Source organism: Mus caroli, chromosome 8, assembly GCF_900094665.2.
Source record: "Mus caroli chromosome 8, CAROLI_EIJ_v1.1, whole genome shotgun sequence".
NCBI lineage: Eukaryota > Metazoa > Chordata > Mammalia > Rodentia > Muridae > Mus > Mus caroli.
This window is the reverse complement of record NC_034577.1, coordinates 95998355-96019080: the sequence shown is the minus strand read 5'-3', so window position 1 is coordinate 96019080 and position 20726 is coordinate 95998355. Positions and strand designations below refer to the sequence as shown.

Here is a 20726-nt window from a genome sequence, read left to right as displayed (position 1 = left end):
TGCACAAGGAACCCCAGTGCTGGTGTGGACCGGAAGGGACTTTTGACCCTGATCCACTATATCTATATTAATACATACCACATAGTATATATATAGAGAGAGAGAGAGAGAGAGAGAGAGAGAGAGAGAGAGAGAGAGAGAGAGAGGAGCCAATGTTCAGGACGTAGGGAAACATCCCCTCTGCTGTTTCTGTTCTCTTTCTGGCCTCCTGGAAAGGCATTGCATGAATTATGAAGCTTGTCTGTGATACCAGGTACACTGTCCCCTCACCTGGCCAGAAAGCTGTAACAGGAGAAGCCAGAATGCTTCTATGAGAAGGTCAGAGCTTTCAGGTTTCTATCTCTGCCTGTACCAGATACTCAGCCATAGGCCTTCATAAACAAATCGTGCCAGCAGGGAGCAAGCCTCCCAGGAGTGCAGACAGGCCTGTGAGTGCAGGTTGGATCACAACCCCTTCTCACAGGAACCTGCCCAGAAGCCTCAGGACAAAGGAAACTAGGGGCAACCTGGGACATGAGTCTTCTGGTCTCCATTTGCACAGAGAGCTGATCCTGTGCCACATCTCTTCATACCCAAATTCCTCCCAGAGAGAATTGGTCTCTCAAGAGTACTGACACACACACTTGCTGGAGGGATAAGCCAAAGTCACACAGCAAGACCAGCTAACACCAGAGACAACCAGATGGCAAAAGGCAAGTGAAAAAACATAAGCAACAGAAACTAAGACTACTTGGCATCATCAGAACCCAGTTCTCCCACGAACATGAACCCTGGTTTCTGCAACACACCAGAAAAGCAAGAATCTGATTTAAACACACATCTCATGATGATAATGGAGGAATTTAAGAAGGATGTAAATAACCCCTTTAAAGAAATACAAGAGAACACAGGTAAATAGATAGAAGACCTTAAAGAGGAAACACAAAAATCCCTTAAAGAATTACAGGAAAACACAACCAGGATGCAAGAACTGAACAAACTATTCGGGATTTAAAAATGGAAATAGAATAAAGAAATCACAAAGGGAGACAACACTGGAGATAGAAAACCTAGGAAAGAGATCAGGAGTCATAAATGCAAGCATCACCAACAGAATACAAGAGATAGAAGAGAGAATCTCAGGTGCAGAATATACCATAGAAAACATTGACACAACAGTCAAAGAAAATTCAAAATGCAAAAAGCTCCTAACTCAAAACATCCAGGAAATCAGGACACAATGAGAAGACCAAACCTAAAGATAATGGATATAGAAGAGAGTGAAGATCCCAACTTAAAGGGCCAGTAAATATCTTCAACAAAATTATAGAAGAAAACTTCCATGCCCTAGAGAAAGAGATGGCCATGAACATACAAAAAGCCTACAGTACTCCAAATAGCTTGGACAAGAAAAGAAATTCTTCCTGTCGCATAGTAATCAAAACACCAAACGCACTAGCAAAGAAAGAATATTAAAAGCATTAAGGGAAAATGGTCAAGTAACATGTAAAGGCAGAACTATCAGAATTATACCAGACTTCTCACCAGAGACTATGAAAACTAGAAGATCCTGGGCAGATCTCATACAGACCCTAAGAGAACACAAATACCAACCCAGGCTATGCTCCACTATGTTCATAGCAGCTTTATTTATAATAGCAAGAAGCTAGAAAGAACCCAGATGTCCCTCAACAGAGGAATGGATACAGAAAATGTGGTACATTTACACAATGGAGTCCTACTCTGCTATTAAAAACAATCAATTTATGAAATTCTTGGGCAAGTGGATGTATCTGGAGGATATCATTCTTAGTGAGGTAACCCAATCACAAAAGAAGTCATTATATATGCACTCACTGATAAGTGGATATTAGCCCAGAAACTTAGAATACCCAGGATACAATTTGCAAAACACAAGAAAATCAAGAAGAAGGAAGACGAACTTGTGGATACTTCATTCCTCCTTAGAATTGGGACCAAAATATCCATGGAAGGAGTTTCAGAGACAAAGTTTGGAGCTAAGTCAAAAGGATGGATCATCAAGAGACTACCCCACCTGGGGATCCATTCCATAATCAGCCACCAAACCCAGACACTATTGCAAATGCCAGCCGGATTTTACTGATATACCTGTCTCATGTGAGGCTATGCCAGTGCCTGGCAAATACAGAAGTGGATGCTCAAAGTCATCTATTGAATGGAGCACAGGGCCCCCAATGGAGAACCTAGAGAAAGTATCCAAGGAGCTGAAGGGGTCTGCAACCCTATAGGAGGAACAACAATATGAACTAACAATTACCCCCAGAGCTCATATCTCTAGCTGCATATGTAGCAGAAGATGGCCTAGTTGGCCATCATTGGAAAGAGATGCCACTTGGTCTTGCAAACTTTATATGCCCCAGTACAGGGGAAAGCCAGGGCCAAGAAGTGGGAGTGGGTGGGTAGGGGAGCAGGGAGTGGGGAGGGCATAGGAAACTTTCAGGATAGCATTTGAAATGTAAATGAAGAAAATATCTAATAAAAAAAGATGTGAGGAAATAAACCCTCTCAATTACCATAGATGGAGAAACCAAGATATTCCATGACAAAAACAAATTTACACAATATCTTTCCAGAAATCCAGCACTACAAAGGATAATAGATGGAGAACACCAACACAAGGAGGGAAACTACACTCTAGAAAAAGTAAAAAAAAGTAATCTTCTTTCAACAAACTCAATAGAAGATAACCACACAAACATAAAAATAAGATCAATAATAACAGAGAGCAACAATCACTATTCCTTAGTATCTCTTATCATCAATGGACTCAATTTCCCAATAAAAAGACATAGTCTAACAGATTGGATGCATAAACAGGACCCAGCATTTTGCTGCACACAGGAAATGCACCTCAGTGTCAAAGATAAAAACTACCTCAGAATAAAGGTCTGGAAAACAATTTTCCAAGCAAATGATCCCAGGAAACCAGCAGGAGTAGCAATTCTAATATTGGATAAAATCGACTTTCAACCAAAAGTCATCAAAAAATATAAGTAAGAACACTTCATACTCATCAAAGGGAAAATCTACCAAGAAGAACTCTCAATTCTGAACGTCTGTGCTCCAAATGCAAGTGTACCCAAAATTCTCAAATGAGGAATATTGAATGGCTGAAAAGCATCTAAAGAACTGTTCAAGATCCTTAGTATTCAGGGAAATCCAAATCAAAACAACCCCAAGATTCCACCTCACACCAGTCAGAATGGCTAAGATCAAAAACTCAGGTGACAGCAGATCCTGGTGAGGATGTAGCAAAAGAGGAACACTTCTTCATTGCTAGTGAGATTGCAAGCGGGTACAACCACTCTGCAAAATCAGTTTGGCAGTTCCTCAGAAAATTGGACACAGTACTACCTGAGGTCCCAACAATACCACTCCTGGGCATATACCCAGAAGATTCTCTAATATGTAATAAGCACACATGCTCTACTATGTCCCTAGCAGCCTTATTTATAATAGCCAGAAGCTGGAAAGAACTCAGATAACCCTCAACAGAGGAATGGATACAGAAAATGTGGTACATTTACACAATGGAGTTCTACTCAGCTATTAAAAACAATGAATTTATGAAATTCTTAGGCAAATGAATGGAACTAGAAAATATCATCCTGAGTGAGGTAACCCAATCACAAAAGAACACACATAATATGCACTCACTGATAAGTGGATAGTAGCCCAAAAGCTCAGAATACCCAATTCACAATTCATGGACCACGTGAAGCTCAAGAAGAAGGAAGTCCAAAGTGTGGTCCTTCTTAGAAGGAGGAACAAAATACCCATGGGAGGGAGGAGATACAGAGACAAAGTGTGGATCAGAGAACAAAGGAAAAGCCATCCAGAGACTGCCCCACCAGGGGATCCATCCCATATACAGTTACCAGAACCAGACACTTTTGTAGATGCCAAGAAGTACTTGCTGGCAGGAGCCTTATATAGCTGTCTCCTGAGAGGCTCTGCCAGAACTTGACAAATACAGAGATGGATGCTTTCAGCCAACCATGGGAATAAGCAGGGGGTCCTCAATGGAGGAGTTAGAGAAAGGATGGTAGGAGCTGAAGGGGTTTGCAACCTCATAGGAGGAACAACAATATGAACCAACCAGTACCCCCAGAGCTCCCAGGGACTAAACCACCAACCAAAGAGTACACATGAAAGGACCCATGGCTCCAGCCACATATGTACCAGAGGATGGCCTTGTGGGACATCAATGAGAGGAGAGGCCCTAGGTGATATGAAGGCTTTATGCCCCAGTACTTCTTAATCCCAGACATTTCTGTAGCTCAGCTTGAGAAATCCCTGTGTGCTCTGCTCCTCACTGCACCATCACTCAGAGGCCCCGTGTGGATGATGGCCATAGCCACAGTGAAAATGTGAAATAAAGCCGGAAAGTGGTAGCAAATGCCTTTAATCCCAGTGCTTGGGAGGCAGAGGCAGGTAGATTTCTGAGTTCGAGGCCAGCCTGATCTACATAGTGAATTCCAGGACAGCCAGGACTATACAGAGAAACCCTGTCTCTAAAAAACCAAAAAGAAAAAAAGAAAAAGAAAATGTGAAATGAAGAAGACACTCAGGTTCTGCTCTATAGAAGAAGAGAGTAAGAGGGAGAGCATGAATGATAGAGATAGAGATGTGTGTTTGAGAGAGAGAGAGACAGAGAGAGAGAGACAAAGAGAGAGACACACACACAGAGAGCGAGACACAGAGAGAGAGAGACAGAGAGACAGAGAGAGAGAAACACACACACACAGACACAGAGAGACAGAGACAGAGGGACAGACACAGAGACCTTGCTTTGCCTCTCAGATTACAAATGTCATGATCAGGGCCACCATGACATAACTGGCAGAGAGACAGAGACTGAATAGCAGCTGGCGCTGGAATGTGGAGCATGGAGACCCTTAGGGGAATTCCAGGGACTGGTAGACTCTTCAGAATGTTGAGTCTACAGCTGCTTTTATATCAGCTGCTTGAATGCTGTAATTTTTCCTTAGTTAAGGACCACTGCTCTACTCACACAGGCTTGTCAACCACTTTAGGAGTAGAGCCACTGATATTTCAACAGTGCCCTGCCTTATAAATGTGGAAACTCAATCACTGGGATATCCTATATTTAGACAATTGACACAGCCTGGGGTTGTTTTTGATGACATATATCAATGCCATCCCCAAGAGCATCTAACATTCCATCCATAATTTCTTCTTGAGCTATCTCTGGGATTGCAGAAGTATCAATTTGATTATCTCATTGTTGTAAAAGATCCCTTCTCCATAACTTCATATGTATGTCAGCCACATTAGGTTGTAACTTCCCTGTTTTTCCTTCTGGCCACACACATCAATCCATGTTATATTTTATTTTATTTGAGACAATTTTCTAATTCCTATAAAATGTATACAAACCTTATGCAATATCCCCATGCAGGAGTTGGTGAGAAAATTGCTCTTCAAGTCTTTAATGCTTGAGAGGAGATGGATGACTATTCCTGACTGGCTTAACTACAACAGAAGGTTACTCTCCAAATCCAAGCCTTAGCAGCTACCCTGACACCAACTACATCTGTGCAAAGGGAACAGGGAGGTTGTGCATGTCCCATCCCACCCAGGACCAGCCTAAGTCAACTCCAGTAAGGGTCTGTTTAATATATGATCACAAAAGACATTGGTCCTACTGGTGCTTCAACCTGTGGCAATCCACCAAGCCATGCCCTGCCTGCAAAAAGCCATACTAAAACTCAACATGCTCCCCATGCAGATTTGCCCTCTGTTCAATTTGGAGTTCATGGTGTTTTGGGAATAACATTCCAAACTCCTGAAGGCAATAAAGCAAGTTTTCTGTTGCCTATTTTAAATATAAGAAAACATAACTTGCTGAGAATAGACACAGGATTTTTGTCACAGACAAACATTCCCTGGAGCATCCACTTCATTTGAAGAAGGTCTGGGACTTGGAGAAGAGGAGAATGAAGACAAGGAGAAGATAATGGAAAGAAGGAGGGAATGAAAGAAGAAAGGAAGAGTGTAATCTCAGTTAAAGAAGATGGAGGCTCTTTGAGGCTCACACATCCACAGTGTTATTTGAGAATTTATTGAATTTAATGAAAGTTTGGCCAGAATGATAAGTAATACAGAGTATTTTTCATACATGAAAGCTCAAAGACTCAGGTGACAAATGCTTATGTAAGTGTTGGAACAAATAAAAATAAATAAATGACCTCACACCAGTCAGAATGGCTAAGATCAAAAATTCAGGTGACAGCAGATGCTGGCGAGGATGTGGAGAAAGAGGAACACTCCTCCATTGTTGGTGGGATTGCAAGCTTGTACAACCACTCTGGAAATCAGTCTGGTGGTTCCTCAGAAAATTGGACATAGTACTACCGGAGGATCCAGCAATACCTCTCCTGGGCATATATCCAGAAGATGTCCCAACCGGTAAGAAGGACACATGCTACACTATGTTCATAGCAGCCTTATTTATAATAGCCAGAAGCTGGAAAGAACCCAGATGCCCCTCAACAGAGGAATGGATACAGAAAATATGGTACATTTACACAATGGAGTACTACTCAGCTATTAAAAACAATGAATTTATGAAATTCCTAGCAAAATGGATGGACCTGGAGGGCATCATCTTGAGTGAGGTAACCCAATCACAAAGGAACTCACACAATATGTATTCACTGATAAGTGGATATTAGCCCAAAACTTAGGATACCCAAGATATAAGATACAATTTGCTAAACGCATGAAACTCAAGAAGAATGAAGACCAAAGTGTGGACACTGTGCCCCTTCTTAAAATTGGGAACAAAACACCCATGGAAGGAGTTGCAGAGACAAAGTTTGGAGCTGTGATGAAAGGATGGACCATCTAGAGACTGCCATATCCAGGGATCCATCCCATAATCAGCCTCCAAACGCTGACACCATTGCATACACTAGCAAGATTTTGCTGAAAGGACCCAGATATAGCTGTCTCTTGTGAGACTATGCCGGGGCCTAGCAAACACAGAAGTGGATGCTCACAGTCAGCTATTGGATGGATCACAGGGCTCCCAATGGAGAAGCTAGAGAAAATACCCATGGAGCTAAAGGGATCTGCAACCCCATAGTTGGAACAACATGATGAACTAACCAGTACCCCGGAGCTCTTGTCTCTAGCTGCATATGTATCGAAAGATGGCCTAGTNGGCCATCACTGGAAAGAGAGGCCCATTGGACTTGCAAACTTTATAGGCCCCAAGATAGGGGAATGCCAGGGCCAAAAGAATGGGAATGGGTGGGTAGGGAAGTGGGGGGCGGTACGGGGGAATGTTGGGATAGCATTGGAAATGTAATTGAGGAAAATACATAATAAAAAATAAATAAATAAAAGGACTTTGTAGCACTATTGACTTTAAACCCCAAACACATTTTTTTGATACAGGACACTAAAGCTCCATGTGCTTGTCCTGAGAAGCCTTTAGCTCCTGGATCTTCTGGGGCAGAGTCTTGGTCCAGAACTGCAGCCTTCTGGCCTTCAGGGCCCGTCCCACAGCAGGCTGAATGTCCAGCTGCAGATACTGCTCATCATGGTCCATCAAAGGCCAGTAGGGTAGACCCTCGCTGTTGGGGTTCCTGTGGATATATCGCCCAAAGAACAGTATGATTACACTCATCCAAAGCCTAATCCTATGTTTTGGATCAGGGCAGTAAAACAAGTAGGACATTGGTTAAGGGGTCTGATGTGACTTGTGTCCTGATATGTGAATACAAGTGTCACTCATGAGGTTCTGCTTCATGTGGGGAGACTGCCTGACTTGCTTTGTGTTACCTCTAAGAGGTGAGATTAAGGAACAGTAGCATAGCATTATAGCCCCACCAGCTTTGTCACTGTGAGATGACCAGTGCCTGACACCTACAAAGTATCTGTATAAATGTGCTATTGTGTAGGAAAGACACTGTATGTGATGAAAGATCCATGGATGCTACAAGGCCACCATCCAATAAGGAGCCCTAGATAGGGACCCACACATGTTAGGTTGAGGGGTGTATTCTCACCCATGTTGTGCAAAGTTGGCCCAGTACTTCATCATCCTTCTGCTCAGCAGATCCTCCTCCTCAGTGAAGTCAACTGGAGTCATGAGGAAGACAAAGTCAATGCCACCTCATGCAACTGTCAACTCATTCTTCACATGCACCATCCCAGCTCCCAAACTGTTGGCTTTTGTTGCCTCCCTTCTTCATTATACAGAATCCAAGATCCATGCGAGTTTCTAATTCAATTACGGCCTTGATGTGCTGTCAGCTCCTCTATCACAGGCTAGACTGTGATTCAGATTCTAAGCTGGGCATGGATTTGAGGCCACGATATGCTGCACATTGGATTTCTTTTTCTTTGCTCATAATCTAGGTTTTCTAAAATGGACTGGAAGCTCAGAATCCCTACAGGAAATCATCTGGGACCTTGTTCAGTTCAAGATAAAAAGTGAAGACTCACGTTTTATGCCTGCCCCAGAAGAAGGACCCAAAGACAAAAGGAATCTCATCAGCATGGTCAGCCTTCACGTGGGGTGGTCTGACATCCTTGAAGTAGCTGGGTGGATGTTGGAACTCATAGAAGTAGACAGGGGCATGGGAGCCTGGAGGTGGGACAGAGTGACTTAGTTGACTCTCATTTGAAGTTTTACTGATAAGTATTTGGTAACAAGGTAACTTGATAAAACTTTACCAAGAATCATAGAAGTTAAATGAGAGAGGGGGATTTAAGTTGAGCACAAGCCGTGGAAAAACCCTTGGCTAATCAGTGCCCATGACCTTCCCAGCTGAATGGTTTTGTTAAGTCAAAAGAGTATCAGCAACTCATTTTCTTCTCTCTACCCGGATTTCACTCTCTTAAACTGGACATTAGAAGACCTAGACACCACCATACTCCACAGTGCTCACCGTTACCCCCATCTTTGAGCTGCTCCCCTAAGTCTTGACACAGATGTACTCACGTTGAAAATGTGCTACTTGGAGTGCAGGGATCACAAACATGAAATCTCCCATCATCTCTGTGAACTGTGCTTGGAGGGTCTGGGCATCCTCAGTGTCCCCCATGTACTCTTCCATTAGCAGGTCACCACACTCAGGAGGCAGCATCTACACCAAGAAGATCAGGAGCAATGAGGTTGGCATATTGTAGGTTAGGTAGACAGCAAACTTTGGTGTTGGGAGAATGGGGTCTGGGATTACCTAGGGTATTGGTCTGAGTACAACACACAGAATCAGAGTATGTACTGATTGTATTAACAAAGATTCTGTCTGAGAAGGAAATATGAGGGACCCCTCTATTTGGATAGGACCAGAGGTGTCTCACCATTTGTACTGCTGTATCCTTCAGAACAGCCTGCAGGTTCTCTCTGGTTATTCTTTTTATCGTCTGAGCAGAGCCCATGACCTGGGAGGCAGAAGACAGTATTAAGTTTAGGGTCTGATGGACTTGGATTAAAGATGTATTGAGTTTCCTTGAACACATCTGCTTAGCATATGAGTCTCCAGTCTCCCAGAGGATTGGGACTCTGCCTTACCATAGGAATGGACCAACCAAACTCATCATTGTTGACACCAATGATGCTGGAGACAGGGTGAAAATCCTCAGATGCCAACAACTCTTTGGGATGCCTGGGGAAGAACTCCCCATCCACCACAGCGGGGATCATCTTGAAGACCTGTGAGGCATTAGAGGTTGATGCTGAAGGTTAGTGAAATAAATATCCTGATGTCTACTGAGTCACCTCCATCTTTTTCTCATTTCTCACTAGTTTCAGGGTGATCTGCTCGCCCTGGAGGAGAATCTACACTTAGAATAGCCTATCTTGTATTCATTTTACACACAGAACTGAAAGAACACAAAGGCATAAAGATGAGGTATTTGGTTCAGAATCTCCCATCATGAACACCAAGTTCTCCCAGACACACAACTCTCCCAACCTTGTTAATAGCCAGAATCTCTGCTTCACTCTTGCCTCTCAGACAGCGCACCAGGGCCTGTGAATCCATGGCCTCACATCCAGAAACCTTGGCCACCGTCTGTAGAAGGAATGAGGCAAGATGGAGAGATCAGTTCCAAGTTGATGCTGTTGTGCATAATTCCCACATTGTAGGGTGTATTGTGTGGATTGGAATAAATTGTATTGTTGTTGCCAGTTTCCTATTGCTTAAAGATGACAGCCAGCAAGCAGGACTCTTTCTTCCTACATATGTTTTGTGTAACTTTGTTTTCTCCACCTGTTTTTAATGTGTTTCATGTGTCAGGGAAACTGTAATTTTCTCAAGGTTTGTACATGAAGGTTAGGGAACAAAGTCTCAGTCTTCACTGTATCCCTTATTTAACAGGGTGGCTTCTTGTTTTGTTGCTGTCTACACCAATGAGTCAGTGTGTGGACATCCAAGGATTCTCTTGTCTTTACCTTCCACCTAACCAGAATAACATGAAAATTACAGATAGATGTTACTGTTTCCAGCCCTTTGTGTGGTCTCAGGATTTGAACTTATGGCCTCAGGCTTCTACTCTAAGCACTTTTAAAAATCAGTGAATCAGTTCCCAAGCACATGCACACTTATTTTTGCTAATTATAGAAACTTCAAGGACCAGTTTGTGGACAGATAGCACACTTATCCAGTATAGTAGACGTGAATAGATGTTAACCCCTGAGCTTTTCAGAAATTATTGGAAAGAAGTTATTTCCTATTGTCCTTGATTTCCCCCACTGAACAGAACACCAGAGTACCGGAGTATAAAGGCTAAGACAGCAGGGCTGAGAGCACTTACAGTGGAGACCATCTCAGAGGTTTCAGAGATAAGGTCAGGAAGCAGGGTCACCCCACTCTCCATGATGGCACCATGGAAGAGCCCTTGGGACATGGGGGACACAACATGTGAAGACACACTTGTGCCACCTGCAGACTCACCAAAAATAGTGACCCGGTCAGGGTTGCCTCCAAAGTGGGCGATGTTCTGCTGGACCAAGGATAGGGCAGCTGCTTGGTCCAGGTATCCACAGTTGCCTCTGGCATGCTGGTCTCCGGTGCTGAGAAGTGGAAGAGACATGGATCAAAGGGCTGTCTAAGTTCTGATCAGCTACTATTGCCCAGTAATGGTCTTACCTGAAAAAGCCCAGGACACCCAGACGATACTGGATAGTAACAACCACCAAGTCCTCATTGACTGTCAATAGAGATCCATCAAACATGGAAGCCATTCCTATAACCAGTGCACCTCCATGGATCCACACCATCACCTGGAGAAGTCAAGAGAGATGCCAGGAAGCTCCTAGCCTGTCCAAGCTCTCTGGTCTGCTTACTAGAATATCAACTCCTGGGACTCTGTGTAGCTACAGACATATGTAAAAATTCTCAGGACTTCAGAGCCTTGGCCACAGCCAGGGCCACTAGTATTCCCATTAATGTATTTCTAGTCCCCATTCCCACCTTGTGTCTCAGTTTGAATTCATTGCTCTCTATATGGAGTAATCTCATCATTACTCAGGCTCTTCACAGTGGAACAAAGTGGAGTGTTTCCATGAATATCTCTCCAGATGAAAAATGGAAAGGACCGTCAACCCTCATTGTCACAACAGATAACCCAAGAGTATAAGTTTGAGTGACCTCAGTTTTGAGGTCTTGAGCCCCTAAGTGGATCTGCAAAGCTCAAGTCATTGAATAAGTTCTGATTTCATCAGAGAGCAAGGGGCTTTGATGGCTCAGAGGTCCAGTGCTCTGTGTTCCATACCCAGGTTTCAGCTGCATCATGTGGCTGAGATGGTCTGCTTTGATCCAAGAAAGGTAAGACTTTTATCAGGGTCCACACTGTAATGGAACTCAGGTTGCTTTTATCCCTTCTAATCATCTTGAAAAAATACCCCCTCCACAAGCTGGCCACGGCCTGACACTCACAGGCAGGTTAGAGCCTTCATGGGTCTGGGCTGGTGTGTAGATGTTGAGATACAGACAGTCCTCAGACATAGGGAAGGAAGACAGCATCATTTTCATATCTGGCAGGCCTGCTTCATTCAGCATGTCAAGATTTTGCAGACACCTTTGAAAGTAGTAAACAGACATTCCAAGACATGGGTGGTGATCCAAACCCAGTGTGAGTTTGCAGACTTTTATCCCAGCCATGTTCAACCTGTGAACACATATTCTATCTCCAAGTCCCTTCCAACCAAGGTAAAGGCCACGTCCTCCAGTAAAGCTGGTCTGGAGCCAGATTTCTAAGGAGGCCCCCAGTTAGGTGTGGCCTGGATTTTAATCTTTTCAAGTCTATGAAGGAGAGACTTGTAGGTGTCTCCATGGAAATGATTGGCTGTTTGTAGTGACATTCATGGAATTGTATGAGAAGGGAAACTCGAGCTAAACTTTAGCAGGTGTGTAAGCATTTTTCTAGTCTCTTTTCCTGGGTGTAGTGGTTTGTATAAGCTCAGCCCATGGAATGGCACTATTAGAAGTTTGGAGTAGGTGTGTCACTGTGGGTGTGGGCTATAAGACACTCACTCTAGCTGTCTGGAAGTCAGTTTTCTGCTATCAGCCTTTAGATGAGGATGTAGAACTCTCAGCTCCTCCTACACTGTGTCTACCTAGATGCTGCCATGTTCCTACCTTGATGATAATGGACTGAACTTCTGAACCTGGAAGGCAGCCCCAAGTAAATGTTGTTCTTTATAAGACTTGCCTTGGTCATGGTGTCTGTTCACAGCAGTAAAACCCTAACTAAGACTCTGGGCATGTCTGTGATGTGAGCAGCTCCTGTAGTTTTGATTCAATGTGTTTACCCAAAGGATGGATTGTAATCTGGAGCCTCTAATAGTGGCTTTCTCCCCTCCCTTGCTTTTGACGGTACTTTATTACAGCAACAGAAAACAATCTAAGATCCCCATATTAGAGTGTTGAACTTACACAGCTACTAGAGGATTCAGTGGACAATGCTGTCCTAAAGGGTAGTGAGTAGACTTTCATCACATGTGCAGACTCTCAAGGAACTTCTCTTGTCTGTAGTATCTCCAGAGGGATTTCACTACATATACTTGTTTCTTGGTCAATGGCACATGGCCTTATAGGTTTTCACAATGACTGTCAGGATGGGGTTAGCAAGTATCAATCACTGCTCTAGTCTTCAAGGACATGAAGTATATTCTCCTGGGCTCAGAGTGATTGCTGCCTAATATGTGACATTTACTCATGCCTAGAGATGCACCCATTGTGGTAGAGAACACTTTGGTTAATTGGAATGTGTGAACAATTTTATCTTTGTTTCTCTCCATAGTATATCCATGTTATTCCCTATGAGTGCCAAGCTATGACCTAGGAGCCTGGCCCAGTTGTTCTACTCAACATTAGCTCATCATTAGAAAAACCCATGGGGCACTCATCCCCAAAGAGAGAAAACTGCTGTGTCACTGAGATGGAAGAAACTCTTCAGCATAGCACAGAGCTCAGAGCACAGTCTCCCCCAGTGCCTGAAACCCTCTGGGTCCAGAACTTACATGGCTGGATGTGAAGTCCCATCTCTTACACCACTCCATGGTCCTGGGGCCTTAGGAGGTGCAAATTGCAGTGGTCCTACAGGAGGCTTGGCAAAGGGAATTCCCAGGAAGGTGTGGACACCAGATTTAGTGTCCTTCACGTGGATAAGGCTGCCTCGGACATGTCCTGTATGTGTGTTTCTGATGGGGTTGGCCTCTGGTGAGTCCTGACCTGGTGGAGAGATGCCATCTGGGTTAGTTTTCTGTAATCAGCTGCCAGCAGATTATGAGATTTCCATGTCATTGTTACCAGGGTGCAGGAGAAGAGAACCCAGCCGCCCTGTCTCCAGTTCACCTGTGTTGTGTTAGTGTGGAAGGTTCCTTATCCCTCAGGCTAGGGACCTTTTTTATTACCATTTTTGAAGTGTGTCAGAACATTTCTTTAGCTAAAGAAGTTGTCATACTTTTAGAGCCATTTGGCCACATGAGTTTATGATAATTGTTATTTTCATCCAAAGGTCACTAGTCGTTATGGTCATTCTCATACACCAAGTAGGGAAGAGTGTCTTTTTACTTTCCTTAGAATTATCTCCTTCTGTCCTTACACTGAATTGTCTCCTCAGTATGAGGTGATCTGAGATGTCTCTGACCCTCTGAGTGCTAGTGGGTCCACAAAATATGTGTGCTTTTGTGGAGAACACGTTTCTCATCTTTTGTCTATTGTGTCATTCTTCAACCTTTGGGCCATGACCATTGGAAGTCACATATTCCTGATGATCTTAGGAACTGAGAAGCCACTCAAGAGCAATACTGCAGTAAGGAAGAAGCAATAAAAATGTTTTTATGGTTGAGTGTTTCTGATGCTGTCAGATATATGGGTTCTTCAATGGTCGTGACCTACAGGTTAAAAATGGCTGATCTATGGTTTACATAAGTGACCCTCCCATTCCTTCTCTCCCACAAGCTTAGCTCTGACTCCAATCATCCCCCATTGACAGGTTAGTTAGCCTCACCCTGCACATGGATAAGAAGAAGCAGCAGCCCCAAGAACCCAGAATTCAGCCAGTTATGTAGTTGGTTCCGTGGCATGATCAGCTCTCAGGCCTGAGTCTGTGCTGCTAAGATGACCAAGTTTCACAAACAGGAAGCATATGGAGTGAACCTTGCACAGGCAGGAATTTTAACCAAGAGGGTGTAGGTGGGGAACATGGTATGATGGGTGAAAGTTCTCATTACAGGAAAAGTAATTAGTTACAAATGATAGGAGCCAATGGCCAGGAGGTAGGGGAAAGTCCCCTCTGCTGCTTCTGTTCTCTCTCTGGCCTCCTGGAAAGGCACACCATGAATTCTGGAACTTGTCTGGGATACCAGGAACCCTGTCTCCTCACCTGGCCAGAAAGCTATAACAGGAGAAGCCAGAGTGCTCCTGTGAGAAGGTCATAGTCAAGATGTCACAGGAGAATCAGACAAGTGCAGGAGCTCTGAGTGTAACCTCAGCCTCAAGACTCCTGTGCTTTGAAGACTCAGTTTACTGAGCCTGCTTCTAGAGTCCCTGGTTCCTACAATCATGTTAGGATCTGCATGGACAGTTTCCCTATTAAGTCACACCAGTTTTAACGAGACACATGGACATTCTGGTGGTTTAAAGGTCATGGTCCCTTTTTTCCCTCTCTCTCCCCCTAACAGTTGTCTGCTGGCTCTCAGCTTGAATAGATTCTGTGGTCCTTATTGATATTTCTTCTTGCCATTACATTTCTTGAAGCAGTTATCCTTGCTTTCTAGCTTGAGCTTTCTTTTTGGCCCTGTTTTAAAACATTTTTTTTGATCTATAAAATAAACAAGAGATAGTTCTACAATGTCCAAGTCATTTCAGCAGTCATCTTTCAGTAGGGATTCACAGGGTCATGGGTGTAACCTGCCTGCATCAGGAATAGGCCTTCTTACTGCTGCTACCCAGTCTTTAAGTGTGCTAGAATCTCTTGGAAGGGTGAACCAGCGTACTGCAAACCTTGCTAGTTTAATGAATCTTGGAATGAATTTTTCATTGAATCAACAAGGAGCTTGGACCACCCACATCCTATTCTCTTATACTCACTGTAAAATTTATGATAGTTATGCAAGGTCTCATCAAAAAAAGAACCATCCTTACACCTTTCTCAATCTCAGCGACACAGCAGTTTTCTCTCTTTGTGGATGTGTGCCTCATGTGTTTCTCTGATGTTATGCTAAGATTGATTAGAACAACTATACCGTGCTCCTGGATCAGAGCTTGGCACTTATAGGGAATAACATGGAGGTACTATGGAGAGAAACACAGGTAAAATTGAGAAAAATAGGGGCACTCTTCTAAGTAGCAATATTAAACAGGTGCATAAGATAACTCTTACTGAAGGGTTATCCCCATCTGTGCTCTATATGTGATTTGCCAGTTCATTCTAATAAGGAGTGGAGTCAACATACCAGTGGAGCAAGTCACAGTCGTCGATGCCATCTTCTTCTTAAATCTACCCAGAATGGAATCCTGCCAGTGATACTGGACACACAATGGGTGATCCATTCATGTTGCAGCACTCTACAAACCCAGCACCAGGAATTCTGGGACTGCCACCTCCTTCACTTCATCTTGGAGGACCAGCAGTTGGACCAAGAGGAAATCTGGGTGCTGGTAATGGGGACCTACAGGAACCAAGACACATGCAAAAAGGCAGAGTGGAAGCCAGCTGAGTTGTTTACGTTATGGATTTTCAGCGAGGAAAAAACTTGAGATACCAGCTATTACAACTGATAGAACCATTTGGAGTCATTTCAAATCATCTGATTCTAAATACAATTAATGAGGCATTTATTTTCATGGTGACCACAGAAGATGCTGAGGCTACTATGGATTATTATACAACTTCGCCAGAATTAGTGGTTGTCAAGCCAGTGAGGGTTCATTTATCCCAGAAGTATAAGAGAATACAGAAACCTGAAGGAAAACCAGATCAGAAGTTTGATCAAAAGCAAGAACTTGGATGTGTGATACATCTCAGCAATTTATCTCATTCTGGCTATTCTGACAGTGTTGCCCTCAAGCTTGCTGAGCCTTATGGGTAAATAAAGAATTGTATATTGATGAAGATGAAAAGTCAGGCTTTTAATGAGAAGGAAACCAGAGAAGATGCAAGGGCAATGGTTGACCACTGTCTAAAAAAGGCAGTTTGGTTTCAAGGGAGATGGGTTAAAGTTGACCTGTCTGAGAAGTATAAAAAGCTGGTGCTGCGGATTCCTAACAGAGGCATTGACTTACTGAAAAAAATATAAATCCTGGAATAGGTCCTATACTCCAGATGGAAAAGAATCCCCAAGTGATAAAAAGTCCAAACCTGATGGTGCTCAGAAGACTGAGAGTCCAGCTGAGGGCAGAGAACAAGAAGAGAAGGCAGGTGAGGATGGTGAGAAGGACTCCAAGGATGACCAGACAGAACAGGAGCCCAGTATGCTTCTTGAATCTGAAGATGAACTGCTGCTTATCAATGAGGAAGAAACTGCAGCACTACTAGAGAGTGGTAGTTCAGGGAGACTAATCTTGCTAATTTAGGGGATGTATCTTCTGATGGGAAAAAAGAGCCTCCAGATAAAGTCATGATAAACGATGCAAAGGCTTCAGCAACATCCAAGAAAAAAACTTTAAAAGGTGGACAAGATCAAGGAACTTGATCAAGAAAGTGGACCTGCATTGGAAAATGGGATTAAAAATGAGGAAAATACAGAACTGGGTGCTGAATCTGCTGAGAGTGCTGACAAGCCGAACGAAGACACACGTGAAAATGTGGATGGCCAAAATGGTGAGAACAAGGAGGATCATCAAGTCCCGATGAGTATAGAATTGGACCATAGCAGCCTAATGTTCCTGCTGGTATAGACTGTGTGACACCAAAACCAGGGTTTTACTGTAAGCTGTGTTCACTCTTTTATACAAGTGAAGAAACTGTGAAGAACACTCATTGCAGCAGTCTTTCTCATATTCAGAAATTAAAGAAATTTCTGCATAAATAAGCAGAAGAACAGAGGCAGAAGAAGGAAACTTAAGATGTACAAGAAGCTTAATTATTTCAAAGAAAACAATGGTTCTTTGATTTTAATGTTAACTTTTTAAAAATTACAATACTGATAGTTAGAAAATGACTACACTCTTTTGCTTTAGTGGAAAATAATAGATATCTGTTCGTGTGTTTAAGTGTTATAGCAAAAAGTACACATACGAGTAAGTTAATGAAAAAGTTTTTGTTTCATCCAAGTGACAACAAACAAAAGTACTCCCTAGAGATTGAATGTTGTAAGTAAGGCATGGAAAACAACATGCACTACTAAGAGAAAGATAACATAGAACCATTCAGAAAAATGAAATTTAGTCATTTGAGGCTTCAAAGAAGTGTTAGCTTTCGATTCCATTCAATGAAGAACAAAACCAATTGTATTTTTTTATTACTTTTCATCTGAAACATTCCACATTTTAATCTTTTTTTAAATTGGGTATTTATTTTATTTACATTTCCAATGCTATCCCAAAAGTCCCCCACACGCTCCCCCACCCATTCCCCCACCCACCCACTCCGACTTCTTGGCCCTGGCATTCCCCTACATTGAGGCATATAAAGTTTGCACAACCAATGGGCCTCTCTTTCCACTGATGGCCAACTAGGACACCTTCTGATTCATATGCAGCTAGAGACACTAGCTTCAGGGGGGTATTGGTTGGTTCATATTGTTGTTTTACCTATAGGATTGCAGTTCCCTTCAGCTCCTTGGATACTTTCTCTAGCTCCTCCATTGGGGGCCCTGTGATCCATCCAATAGCTGACTGTGAGCATCCACTTCTGTGTTTGCTAGGCCCCGGCATAGTCTCACAAGAGACAGCTATATCTGGGTCCTTTCAGCAAAATCTTGCTAGTGTATGCAATGGTGTCAGCGTTTGGAGGCTGATTATGGGATGGATCCCTGGATATGGCAGTCTCTAGATGGTCCATCCTTTCGTCTTACCTCCAAACTTTGTCTCTGTAACTTCTTCCATGGGTGGTTTGTTCCCAATTCGAAGAAGGAGCAAAGTGTTCACACTTTGGTCTTCGTTCTTCTTGAGTTTCATACGTTTAGCAAATTGTATCTTGGGTATTCTAAGTTTCTGGGCTAATATCCACTTATCAGTGAATACATATTGTGTGAGTTCTTTTGTGATTGGGTTACTTCACTCAGGATGATGCCCTCCAGGTCCATTCATTTGCCTAGGAATTTCATAAATTCATTGTTTTTAATAGCTGAGTAGTACTCCATTGTGTAAATGTACCATATTTTCTGCATCCATTCCTCTGTTGAGGGGCATCTGGGGTCTTTCCAGCTTCTGGCTATTATAAATAAGGCTGCTATGAACTAGTGGCGCATATGTCCTTCTTACCGGTTGGAACATATTCTGGATGTATGCCCAGGGGAGGTGTTGTGGAATCCTCCAGTAGTACTATGTCCAATTTTCTGAGGAACTGCCAGACTGAATTCCAGAGTGGTTGTACAAGCTTGCAATCCCACCAACAATGGAGGAGTGTTCCTCTTTCTCCACATCAGGGTTAGGGTTAGCCTTGCAGACTTTTCATTTGACTTTGGAAGCTGTTTCGGTTGCATTGCATATTTAGAGAACTTCATTCATGTGAGATTGGCCATTCAAATGCAGGTGCAGTTTTCTTTTAATGTCATGCTGTTTAGATGATAAGAAATATTAAGTAAGTGGCTATAGATTTGTAATTGTTTTCTCTGAGTTCCTGCTTGGTTTTGTATTCTAGTAGTCAGTGTTATTTCAGTAAAATGTAAAAATCTTCCCCTTCTCTTTGACCAGTATTAATTACTTGAGAACCTATAGCTTGTCATTTGAATCCTATAGCTGTCATATATCTCTGGTATAAGCCACATTTGATTTTTGAAGTGTGTAAACCATCTATATTTTCAAGATGTAATTTGACATTTCTGCATTTCAAAAACAGTTTGGCCATAATTCTAGACCCATGCTTCTAATTCACGTACCTGCACATGTGACCTTTGGGCAGAAATTCGCATGTATAATCTGTGTTTATTTGTAACTCTCTGGATATATTGCTTACATCTGTGGATTCAAGCTACTGAAGTGAACACAAATTAAAAAAAAAAAACACCCTAGGTCATGCTGATTGGTTGGTTAAACATGTTTGGAATGTTAACCGAAGAAAAGTAAACAAATAAAAATTAAAAAATAAAGTTCACAGTCCCTGTTCTCTCCACTCTTCTGATGTGTCTTCTTTAGTGATTAGCTCCTGCCAAGATCAACTTCACAGTCACTCCTCCAATTAACAAAAAATTTTAATTCTTTGCATCTATTGTGTTCATGGATATGTGTGTACAGGTACAGATGCTCCCAGGCTATGGTTCATATATGGAGGTGAAAGGAGAATTTGTGTTAAGTCCATCTTCTCCTGCTACCATGGCAATCTCAAGAAGGAACTTAGGTCATCAGAATTGGAGGAAAGTTCTCTTACCACACCCTTGATTACTCTCACGCTTAGACACATGACCAGTATTTAATGGGGCCTTAATAGCTCCAACATTGGAGTCAATCTATGAGCAAGCTGAGATACAAATCTAAAAATAGAAGTTTCAGAATTGCAAAGAACTCAGAGAACCTATATAAAAGAATGAAGGATCAGGAGCCCATACCCGGTCCAGCCTGATGCTCTGGAGGAAGTGTTGTGGGGATCAGTGTCACACAGTCTTTAGTGAAGATTGACCTTGACTGCAAATTATGGTTACAATCTTTATTATCCAGATAAAATCCAGAACTTTACAGCATGGCACTACAGAACTTCTTCCTTGTGTCTCTCTGGCTGCTTCCTAGGCACAGCACAGCACAGCACAGCACAGCACAGCACAGCACAGCACAGCACAGCACAGCACAGCACAGCACAGCACAGCACAGTTTTTCCTTCCTCCTCAGGAAATCCCTGTGTGCTCTGCTCCTCACTGCACCATCACTCAAAGGCCCCATGTGGATGATGGCCATGGCCACAGTGAAAATGTGAAATGAAGAACTCAAGTTCTACTCTGTTGGAAGGAGGGAGTGAGTAGTGACAGTATTAGAGATAGAGATGTGTATGTGTGTGTGTGTGTGTGTGTCTGTGTGTGTGTCTGTGTGTGTCTGTGTGTGTCTGTGTCTGTGTGTCTGTGT

General features: G+C 42.9%; 1 protein-coding gene and 1 pseudogene across 1 annotated transcript; one reads left to right on the top strand and one right to left on the bottom strand.

The window, feature by feature from the left end:
• Nucleotides 1-7450: 7450 nt before the first annotated feature.
• On the bottom strand, nt 7451-14593 carry LOC110299923 (acylcarnitine hydrolase-like). Its single transcript, XM_021169885.1, is given in 13 exon segments — nt 7451-7637; nt 8061-8133; nt 8500-8515; nt 8517-8641; nt 8999-9143; nt 9361-9441; nt 9572-9712; nt 9975-10073; nt 10816-11074; nt 11151-11284; nt 11940-12081; nt 13526-13736; nt 14518-14593. Coding segments are annotated over 13 exon segments (1689 nt in total).
• A 1296-nt stretch (nt 14594-15889) lies between these two features.
• On the top strand, nt 15890-17575 carry LOC110300634 (annotated as a pseudogene).
• Nucleotides 17576-20726: the final 3151 nt, after the last annotated feature.